The sequence below is a fragment of the Zootoca vivipara genome, chromosome 5 (genome assembly GCF_965207765.1).
Source record: "Zootoca vivipara chromosome 5, rZooViv2.hap1.1, whole genome shotgun sequence".
NCBI lineage: Eukaryota > Metazoa > Chordata > Lepidosauria > Squamata > Lacertidae > Zootoca > Zootoca vivipara.
In genome coordinates this window covers 94,863,215-94,874,357 of record NC_142588.1, presented here as the reverse complement: position 1 = coordinate 94,874,357, position 11,143 = coordinate 94,863,215, and the positions used below count along the sequence as shown (strand labels likewise).

At 47.7% G+C, this 11,143-nt stretch overlaps 1 protein-coding gene across 5 annotated transcripts in view; it reads right to left on the bottom strand.

Annotated features, from left to right (window-relative positions):
- Positions 1-383: 383 nt before the first annotated feature.
- FGF12 (fibroblast growth factor 12) overlaps positions 384-11,143 on the bottom strand; it is a 216,768-nt gene continuing 206,008 nt past the window's right edge. For 3 of the 5 annotated variants that reach the window (XM_088669356.1, XM_088669355.1, XM_088669357.1), the window contains exons 4-5: positions 9,886-10,084; positions 390-1,037 (exon numbers count right to left, since the gene is read on the bottom strand). In XM_088669356.1, the coding sequence (XP_088525482.1) occupies positions 919-1,037; positions 9,886-10,084 (318 nt within the window). In that variant the 3' untranslated portion in view covers positions 390-918. Of the gene's footprint in view, positions 1,038-9,885; positions 10,085-11,143 lie in introns of all 5 variants that reach the window. The other 2 variants (XM_088669358.1, XM_035133269.3) reach the window with 1 other exon arrangement.

Here is an 11,143-nt window from a genome sequence, read left to right as displayed (position 1 = left end):
CCCCCTGCAATGTGGAAATCTTTTGGCCAACGTGGGGCTCGAACCCACGGCTCCGAGATGAAGAGTCTCACACTCTACCATCTGAGCTTTCCCTTTTAGCTATGCACTATGTGACAGGCTTCCTTTTATCCATCCCAAACCTTCGGCTTCATTGGATGTCCATGAGGAGATCTTGAGTTATTAGAGAGGGAGGAAATCCTAAAAGGAACCTGAGATTCAGATGATGCGTTAAGCAAAACTCATTCCTTCCCCTCCGGTTTAAAACCTGCAAGGATCTTGTTTGCTGAAAACTCAACGAGGGAAACGGCCGCAGATCCGGAACCCCACAGCACCCGGTTCGCAACTTCCACACTTCGCTTCCACGCCACAAACTGAGCTCAATTCTCCAAAAGCAAATTCGTTTTATTTTTTTAAAGATAACACCTTTATTTATTTAGTCATTTATTATTTGTTAGATAATAATCTGTTATAATTATTGTTAGTCGTTATTATGCAGAGATGAACAATTCCCCCTCCCCCTTGGATCACGGAGCAAACAGTTTTGCTGCTTTTATTTGTTGTTATTTTTTTAAAATGTTAATGGAGTCCTGATTGAAAATATATATATATATATAACTCTATATATATATCCATGTATATCCTCCTTTCTCCCCTTCCCCCCTTCGCTTTGGGCATGTGTGGCTGGGTGTGTGTGTTTTGTACTCTAAAACGTTGCAACAGGCAAGATCTCCTCGTCCTACACAAAGGAAAAAAAGGGTTGAGTTCAGAATCTTAGCCGCTACGGGAAGCTCCTGCCTCTCCTCCGTCTGCCGCTGTCTCGGTGAGGGTTCGCTGGGTGGGATGAGTGGCTTGGGGGTGGGGTGGGGGCTGGGAAGGCCGCGGATGCAGGGGTGGGTGGGTGGGTGGCTGTCCTCTCAGCTATGTCGAGTCCTGGTTGACAACTTTGCCTCCGTTCATGGTGGGCGTCCCCGAACTTTTCCTGGAGCGGCCTTGCTTCTCTCCAATTTCATGCAGCGATGGCTCTCTGTACATGCACACTGGAAAGAGAAAAAAGGGAGCAGGCGTTAGCGGCGCCCACAGAGGCGGAAAGGGCTGCATGCGGCTAGAGCAGGGGTAGGCAACCTAACGTCCAGGGGTCAGCTCCGGCCCAATCGCCTTCTAAACCCGGCCCGCGGACGGTCCAGGAATCAGCGTGTTTTGACATGAGTAGAATGTGCCCTTTTATTTAAAATGCATCTCTGGGTGATTTCTGGGGCATAGGAATTCGTTCATATTTTCCCCCAAAATATAATCCCCCCCCAATGTCTGGGGGACAGTGGACCGGCCCCCTGCTGAAAAGGTTTGCTGACCCCTGATTTAATGTATTTAGATCCCTCCTCGAATCCATAAGCACACATGGCAAGCCCAATTGGATCAGGCCAGAGGCCCATCTAGTCAAGCAGCCTGTTCTCATGGTGGCCAACCAGATGTCTGCGGGAAAGAGGTCAATGTATGGTCTGATCTGAGGGTCAGTGGTTCTAATCCCCACTTGGCCAGGAAGCTCCCTGGGTGGTCCCAGTCACCACCTCTTGACAGGGTTGTTTTGGGAATTAAATGGGGTGGGGGGTGGGGAGTCGTTTATGCTACCTTGAGCTCCTTGGAGAAATAGGTGGGATATAAATGCAACAAATAACAACAATAAATTTCTAAGCAAATCCTGCAAACAGAGGGGCCAAAAAAGGCTGTTCTGTGCCAAAAAGATCCTATTCATTTGTGGACTGGCTTGATTGCTCAAGCAAGTGAACCAAGCTGTGAAGTACAGGGTAACCCCCCCCCCCACTACCCCATTTTACCTTTGGGCTCCTTAAACCAAGATTGCAGTTGCCAAAACAGAATGCCTAGTTGCCATTTTGGGGGCAGGCGGCTCGAAAGTCACATTTTTCAATACGACTTTTTGGTTCCTGAAATCCATTCTGATTGTGCAGATAAAGTATACTGGACAGAATTCTCCAGGGTGTGTTGCTGGTGTGTGAAAGCTGTCAAGATCCAAGGATCCCCAGGCAAGCAGCCTGGCACCCGGCCATCTTCCCTTGGTCACAAGTGGCCGATACCCAGGTGCAAACTGCGCCTGGGTAATTTCGAATGCAGTTGTGATCTCGTCTGCTCTGTTTCACGATGCCTCTGAGCACGTGCAGAACGCCTGCCTCCCACACTGAGCAAAATCAACCCAGCTCCAGTGCCTCTCTTGTTCTGAACATCCCTACTGGGCAACTGGGAAGCACGAGACACACGCAGGGCAAAGGTTCCTTGCAAGAAGAGAATGCATCTCTCCCAAAAGCCATCTTCACCCTCCCTTTGAAGGGCTTCTGTTAAGCTCCCTGCTCATGTCCCCTTTGAAGCAAAGGCCTTCCCAAAGCATGGAGGGGAAGGTGAGAAGGGGGTTTGGTCTCTAATAGATAAGGCTCTTTTCAGTCCCCTCAGAGTTATTTTTCGACTTGGGAGTCTTAGATGCCAGATGCACAAAGGAGCTCCAGTCCGCACTGGCTGCTCCCGGCATGGATCCAGCTGGCTCTTAAGAGGTTGGGGAGGTCACCCTTCCTTGGGCTCCTGTTTCTTATCAGCCCCAAACAACAGAGGACTCAGGCAGCACCAAGGCAGGGGGCTCAGGTGCCCCCTGCCCAGTGACCTGGATTGCCAAGGCCTTTGATCTCCACTGTCTGCGGCTAAGACCCAGCTCTGTCTTCCTAGCTTTGAGCCAGAGCCTTGTGGGTTCATTTCAGGTCAGGGCTGGAGTGGGGGAGGGGACGGGAGCATTCTTTCCTAAGTGCCAGGTATCTCTCCACCTCCATTCACGGCCCACCGAAGCTCAGGGCTGGAGCAGCTGCTTTTCATGCAGAAGGCGCCAGGCAACATGCCCCAGCATCTCCAGGCAAAAAGGAACACTAGTCAGGGAGTCAGCGGGGAGCCGAGATGCCCCAGCGCCATGCCTCTGCCCAGCTCTTCAGCAGGGTGTCCAGCGGGTCAACTTCAAGGGGTTATTCTTAGTATACAAAGCCATTAACAACTTGGGACCGGTTTACTCACTCAGCCGCTTCAGTCTGCAGAATGGACACTGCTGCCGGGGCCACATAATAATCATTTGCAAGAACTCCATCTTTCAGCGCGGGAGCACCTGCCCTTTGGAACTCCCTGCCTCCTGATATTAGGCAGGCGCCTTCACTGTTCTCTTTTTGGCACCTGCTAAAAATATTCTCATTTAGACAAGCCCACCCAGATGTTTAGAAAGCTAGTGTGAGCCTTAATCTGCTTTTAGTCCACTTTCTGAAAGTTAATTCAGACTTACAGTTTTATCATTTCTGTAAAGTGGCTGCTGCTTTCCAAGATCTGTTATTTGCTTCTCGTGGTGTCAGGCAAACATGGGGTGCCCGTGGCGGGAACAGAGCTGTCTCCTTAAACACGGATCTGCCCCAATCACATGCAAACGCGTTTAGAGTGCAAAGGGGGCACCAGAGGGGCTGGGGGTGTTGATACCCCACAGCCTGCCTTGCCTATCTGCTCGGAAATCTCCCAAGGTCCTTTCTCTCCATCCTTCCAAGCTGAGCGCAGAAAGTGAATCTTGATACTGTACAAAGAATCATCTAAAGAAGAAGCATCTAAGTGTAAGGAAGGCTTCGCTTCCTGCCCCCCCCCCAATCCACCCACATGTTCCATCTCTGCTTTGAATCACCTTCTACCCCTGATTCTAGATTCAGGTAGGTAGCCATGTCGGGCTGAAAAAGTCGAAATGAATTTAAAAATTTAAAGATTCTCCAGTAGCACTTTAGACACCAACTAAGTTTGTTCTGGGTATAAGCTTTCCCGTGCATGCACACAAAAGCTTATACCAGGGGTCAACAAACTTTTTCAGCAGGGGACCGGTCCACTATCCCCCAGACCTTGTGGTGGGCCCGACTATATTTTGGAAAAAAATATTAATGAACAAATTCCTATGCCCCAGAAATAACCCAGAGATGCATTTTAAATAAAAGGACACATTCTACGCCTGTAAAAGCACGCTGATTCCCGGACCATCCGTGGGCTGGATTGAGAAGGCGATTGGGCTGGATCCGGCCCCTGGGCCTTAGTTTGCCTACCCATGGCTTATACCCAGACCAAACTTAATTGGTCTCTAAGGTGCTACTGGACAATTCATTCATTCATTCATTCATTCTACCCCTGTTAAGGATGTTATAATAGCCTGCAGGATCAGGCTAATGGCCCATCTAGCCAAGCATCCTGTTCTCACTGTGGCCAGACAAATGCCTGGGGGAGCAGGACTCCAGCGCAAGAGCCATCACCTGCCCTCCCCTCCTGCAGCATCAAAGCAGCAAAGGTGCCATTTGTCTCCAGGGCTCAGGAGCAAAAGACCCAGAGAGGTCCATTCCCTTATTCATAGCCTCATGGGTAGAGCACCCCTTCCCAAGGGGGAAGGTTGTTAAAATCGGAGAATCACTTTTCCAAAGTTTTCAAATTGGAGGGTCAGCCTCCTCTCTGATATGAAACTATGGGGAAGTCCAGAAAGAGAACAAACGGGGAATTTCATTTCTATCACACTTGGATAAAGATTCAATGACCTTTGGTTAAACTGGGATCACACCAGGATACAGATACGAGAAAACGGGTACGAGATTTGGATCAAAGAATAACCAGGAAACAATGGAAATGGATTCGGGACAACTTCCATTCTCATAGAATTTCCTAAAGGAGAACCATTTCAAAACCCTCTGTCAGTGGTATTTAAATTTATAAATTTAATTTAGTATGCGTTAGGATCGGACAGAAGCGGGAGAGGTGGATTAAATAAAGCAAATCACCTTTTAGAATTGTTCTCAAATAAAAATATTGCGGAAATCAGGTGGATATCTCTGATATGGTACGATATCCGAAACCTTTGGCAGCTAAAGTATTTCTGTTTGTTCACCTGAAAGGTGCTATTCCAGTAAATAATCAGGAAATAGTTATAACTGTTGCTAAGATTTTAATAGCTAAAATATTGCCTACTATATCTGAATGGCCTCGGAAAATCTGGGCCACAGTAACTATGATTAAGCCCAACTTACTACAGAAGAATGTATACAAACCAGCCTAACAGGTTTATGGCGGAAGTGGGCATTTATTTATTTTTTGCAATGTTCTGGAACAACATCCGTGATAAAGTCCAACCTAAGGCAGCTTTCCACCTGCTGTAACATTATTCCTTTATACTCTTTATCTTTGTTTTCTTTTCTTTAATAGAAACAAATAAATACCGTATATTCTGGCGTACAAGGCGACTGGGTGTATAAGACGACCCCCCCCCCCAATCTTCTATTTTAAATATAGAGTTAGGCGAGGGGCAGCTTGGTTAACGGGGGACCCAGCATATAAGACAACCCCCCAATTTTGAGAAGATTTTTGGGGCTTAAAAAGTAGTCTTATACGCAGGAATATACGGTAAATAAATGCGGGAAAATCTCTGGTGTCAGGCTCCCGGGGCTCAATGTACCTAACTGGTTTTATGGGACTAAAGAGCATTTTACAACGCCAGGTCTTGCATGCTTCTTCTTCTCCGAAACAGCACTGTGGGGAGGGGGACGCCTCCCGCATTTGCAAGCTTTTCGTACTGTTGGAACATCCAAATTGCAGGCAGGCGGGGGAGCTTTTCGCTGCAGAGGAGTAAAGTGCGCACGTTTGTGTGCATGCTCTGTGTTTATTAAAAGCAAAAAGACTTGCTGCTGTGCATTTTTCTCCCCGCTGCCTAATGCACTTTCTTTCCACCTGCCCTCCCTGCTGCCAAGTGCCTTCCTCAAAAACGGGACACCGGTTCAAAGGAGCTGCTTGCAAAAGTGGATTTGGGGTGAGCAGGCAAGAGTAAACCAGGGCAAGCGAGGAGAAAGTGTGTGTCTCAGCAATGGCTTGTGCCCAATGGAATGGCAGGCAGGAGTCCAACAGGAGGAGCCCCCCGTCTGGTTGTAAGGAAGAAAGCAGGCCGGCTGAGGTTGGTGGGGCACTGCCTCCTTTCATAGAACCACAGAACTGTAGAGTTGGAAGGGATTGCCAAGGGTCATCTACCGGTAGTCCAACCCCCCCCCCCCTGAGGTTTAACAACCAATCCCCTTTCACAGGCAGCTCTGGGAATTGTGGCTCTGTGAGGGGAATGGGGAGGCCTCCGACCAAATCTCTGCACCCTTAGCAAACTACAGTTCCCAGCATCCTTTGGGAGAAGCCATGACTGTTTGAAGGGGAATTGTAGCGCTTCGAATGGAGTGGAATTTGCTGCCAAGGAGTGTGGTGGAGTCTCCTTCTTTGGAGGTCTTTAAGCAGAGGCTTGACAGCCATATGACAATAATGCTTTGATGGTGTTTCCTGCTTGGCAGGGGGTTGGACTGGATGGCCCTTGGGGTCTTTTCCAACTCTATGATTCTATGATTCTATGAATGCACGGTGCGAATGTAGACCATGCCTTCCATTTGCCATAATTCTTGCAGAGAATGGCCAGGGCCCATGGCACCCAGAAAGCGGCCATTTGGCACCCATGAAATCCAACACACCCTCATTTCTAGAAAATTCTGAAAGTGAGACCTTTTCAACATAGGCATCTAATAAAGCTGAATGTTGGAAGATTGGGGACAGATCTGAACTGAACTATGGAACTGAACTATGGAACTCTCTGCCACAGGACACAGTGATGGTCGTCAACTTGGGTGGCTTAAAAAAAATATTAGACCAATTCATGGAGTGGAGAGGGCTATTCATGGCTCCTAGCCAGGATGGCTATGCTCTGCCTCCACGGTGGGAGGCAACAATTCTCTTGCGCTTGAGCCCTGCTTTTGGTTGGCCACTCTGAGAACAGCATGCTGGGAAAGATGGGCCACTGTTCCTACACTATTCCACATAACCGGGGCTTTATTAAGGCTGCAGAGCCACCTTACCACAGCAAAGTGGCATACAACAGCAGCCACCTGCATTGCAAGGGGCTGGACTAGATAACCACTGGTGTCCCTTCCAGCTCTGCACTTCTGTGATTCTATGAAGGTCACGGCAAAGGCAGCCCTTCTCAGACAAGTCCCTCTGTCCTACGCTGGGAGAGAGACTGGGGGGAAATCACAGCAAGGAGGAGAGGGGAGGAGGAGGTGGAGAAAAGCGGCTCAGAGGAAGGCCAGTGAAGACAGGCAGGGATTCATCCCGCAAAGAGGAGCCTTGGCCAAGAGGGATGGGGGCCTAGCCCTGTGCGGGGGGCACTGGGACTCCACAGTAAAGATTCAGGGCAGCCTGGGCATAGCTGCGACCTTGAGGATGCAGCAGAAGGTGGGATATTGAGGCCACTTTGCACAGCATCTGGGAGCTTTCGCTTCCTCCTCTGCCTGCCATCTGTTTAAGGGGATTGCAGAGAGAGAGAGAGACTGACCCATGTCTATCTCCTGGAAAGGGATGCTTAGAGCCTGTTTATCACAGATGTTGGGAGGGAAGAGAGAAAGAGAGAGCCAGTCTCCTAGCAGGGGACACGGGTGCTCAGCCCTTTGCAGATGAGGCAGAAGGAGAAGAGCATCCCTTGTTTAGAGAGAAACCACACCTGCCCACCCTACCCAAAAGGCATCTATGCCATCCAGATTTTTTCCTCTGGCACCCGAGACCTAGGTATACACCCGACACCACGGGCACAAGGTCTGTTTCTTCAGCATGCCAGGACAAAAGAAGAGCCTCCTGGATGAGGCCAGTGGCCCATCGAGTCCGGCATCCTCACAGGAGGACCCAAGCCCAAGAGCTCTCTGCCCCCCCACCCCCCGGTGATTTCCAGCAACTGGCATTCAGAAGCATTGCTCCCCCACAACTGTGGGGGCAGAGCAGAGGCATCTTGGGTACTAAGATGAGCAGAAGGTGCCTTCTGAGTTGTCCCATTGCCCTCAGGGGTGTGTGTGGTCTAAGCAGAGAGGGCCTTCTCTGTGGTGGCCCCTAAGCTGTGTGACTCCCTCCACACAAAGGCTTGCACAGCTTCCAGAGGATGCTGAAGACACACCTGTTCACACTGGGCTTATGACACCTGAGGTGTATGGGTTTTAGGAATCATCTTATTTTTGAAATCTCAAGTTGTTTTAAACTCTTTTTTAAAATATTGTGCAAGACTGTGTTTTAATGCTAATGCTCTGTTTTATACATTTAAAGCACATGCAAAGTGCCTTCCCAGAGAATTCTGGGCCCTGTTGCTGGGAATTGCAACTCTGCGTGTGGTAAACTACAATGCCCAGAATTCTCTGGATGAGAAAACAGATAAGGGGACAAAAACATGGCTATGTTTGGAATAACCTTGTAAGGATGAATACTGTATATAAACTATAATTGTTAGATAGGTTTAAAGGTAAGATGTTTATTAAAATATATTTGACAGGAGGATGAAAATGTAACAAGAAATACTGTGCTGAAAGCGGTGGAAGCATTATGCCCTTGAGATGATCTTTTTCAAGTGGACCTTTACATAATTTTTCTTCCTTTACTTTCTTTTACTTTTACTTTCTTTTTCCTCTCCCTTCCCCTTTCCTATTCTTACCATTCTCTTCTCTTGTTCCTTTTTTGTGTGTGTATTTTTTATTTTTTTTTGTTTACTCCCCCCCCCCTTCTATGGCCCTACATCTCCTTTTCTATTCACACTTTATTCCTCCCCCTCTCTTCCTTATTCCCTTTTCCCTTTTTGATACTCCACAATTTCGATATGTAAAAAAATGTACATGATTGTTCTTGGACTGATTCGAAGATGTAGTGTATTGTTTTAACAAATTTCCAAATAAAACTATTTTAAAAATTAAAAATTTTTTAAAAAAAATTTAAAAAGAAGAAGAAGAGAAAACGAGTTTCAAATGTGCTTTGAAGGTATATTGTGTACACAATTTTTAATGTATTTTTAACCTTCTGTTGGGGAGCCGCCCAGAGTGGCTGGGGAAACCCAGTCAGATGGGTGGGGTAGAAATAATAAATTATTATTATTATTATTATTATTATTATTATTATTATTACAGTCATACCTCAGGTTGAGTATGCTGTGGGTTGCGTACTTTTTGGTTGCATACTCGCCAGACCTGGAAGTGTTTACTTCCGGGTTCCGCCGTGTATGCATGCGCAGAAGTGTTCTGTGTGCTTCACGCATGCGCTAAAGCGCCACTCGGGCTGCGTACTTTTCAGGGTGCGAACGGCACCCCGAAACAGATTGAGTACACTGTATTACAGAGCCCGAAATGCAATATAAAATCAGACTAGGCTATGCACCCCAACAAATATACCACTTGGCAAGCAGCATAGTTGCATCAAATTTATCCTCTGTGCATTTGTAAGGCAATGCTCACATAATCAGACTCAGGACTGAGGCTCCCTGGCCGGCTTGGTTTGATCCAGTTAGGGTTGCACTGTGATCTGAAATTCTTATGATGAGCCATTCCCAAATCTAATACCACATATGCAAACAGAGCACCACTTTATCACTCTGAATAGATGTGAAATTGGGGGTGGGCTAGCCATAAAACCTGACCAAACATACTGTACCTCCATAAGCTAGCTAATAATGGGACTTCATCAGTGATGTCTCCCTCCCTCTTTTTATGGCTGGGTCCTAAATATTTGTTTCCCTCCACCTTCATCATTTTATAGCTGCAATGGGTCACAAAAGGAAGAGTAGGACCAGACAAAATGCATCATGCCAAGGTAACTCGCCAAGCAAACGAACGCCAGGTCTCTCGAGCAAGTGAGCCCAGCTGCAATTTGCACAAGAGAGCGAAAGAGAGCCTGGGGAGCAATCTGACTTTGCTCAGCACCCCTCCCACCCCAAAAGGAAACACAACTTCTTCACCAAACACCCAAATGCAGAGAAAGCAAAACTGGAGACTCTGCCCCCCTCCCTACCTTCTATGGGTTTCGGTACAAAATGTGATGATGGTTTGGTCTTTTTCACCCGGTTCCCCTTCATAATCTGCCCTTCTTTATTGAGCCCCAAGAACCAGGCTCTCCCGGATTCCTGCTGTCGGTACAGCGTAGAGGAATATATAACGTAGTAGTTTTCAAAAACGGACTCCTTAAATTTGCACTCTGGCGTGAAGATGTCCTGCAGCGAGGAAGAGAACAAAAGAGGGGGAAGAGGGATTAATGCAGAGTCGCTCCAGAGCAGGCGCCGGCCAAGAGATCATCTGTGTACTTCTTAGCGTAATCTCTTTAATGAACAGAAAATAAAATTAAAAGAGGCAGCCCCAGCGGCCAGCATCTGAGCAGAATCATAAGAACCAGTTGCTTGAAAGATGCAACATTCAGCTACATTGCATGTTTGCAAGTTCTCGTGGTGTGAGAGAGGGCCAGGACCCTCAGAGTCTCTCACTGCTTGGAGGTGAGAGAATCATAGAATTGTAGAGTTGGAAGGGACCCTGAGGGTCATCTAGCCCAACCCCCTGCAACCTTGGCATTAGAAGCACCACACTCTAACCAACTGAGCTATGCAGAATTGGAGTTATAGGCAACTGCATAGCTACATAAGAATCTGCCTTCTGCTGCCTTGTACTGAGTCAGACCATTTGGTCCATCTACTCCCTGTTGCCTGCTCTGACTGGCAGCAGCAATGGCTTTCCCAGGGTGTCAGGCAGGAGTCTCCAGAGTCTGGCTGGAGGTGCCACTCAGTTGGGAAGCTCAGGGGGTGACCTTGGGCCAGTCACGATCTCTTAGCCTAGCCTACCTCACAGGGTCGTTGTGGGGATGGAAGTGGGAGGAAGAGGAGAACCATGTACACCACTTTGAGATCCTCGGAAGAAAAAGGTGGCATATGCATGTGATAAATAAAATGGAATAAAGTGGGGGCCTGAACCTGGGACCTTCTGCTCGCAAGGCAGAAATGTTATCCCCAGTGCTGTGGTTGTTCCCAGTTGCAATCCAACAAGGGTGTTTCGATTTATACAGTTACAGGCAGGTAGCCGTGTTGGTCTGACTTAGTCAAAACAAAAATAAAATTAAAATCCTTCCAGTAGCACCTTAGAGACCAACTAAGTTTGTCATAGGTATGAGCTTTCATGTGCATGCACACTTCAGAGTGTATCTGAAGAAGTGTGCATGCACACGAAAGCTCATACCTATGACAAACTTAGTTGGTCTCTAAGGTGCTACTGGAAGGATTTTTAAA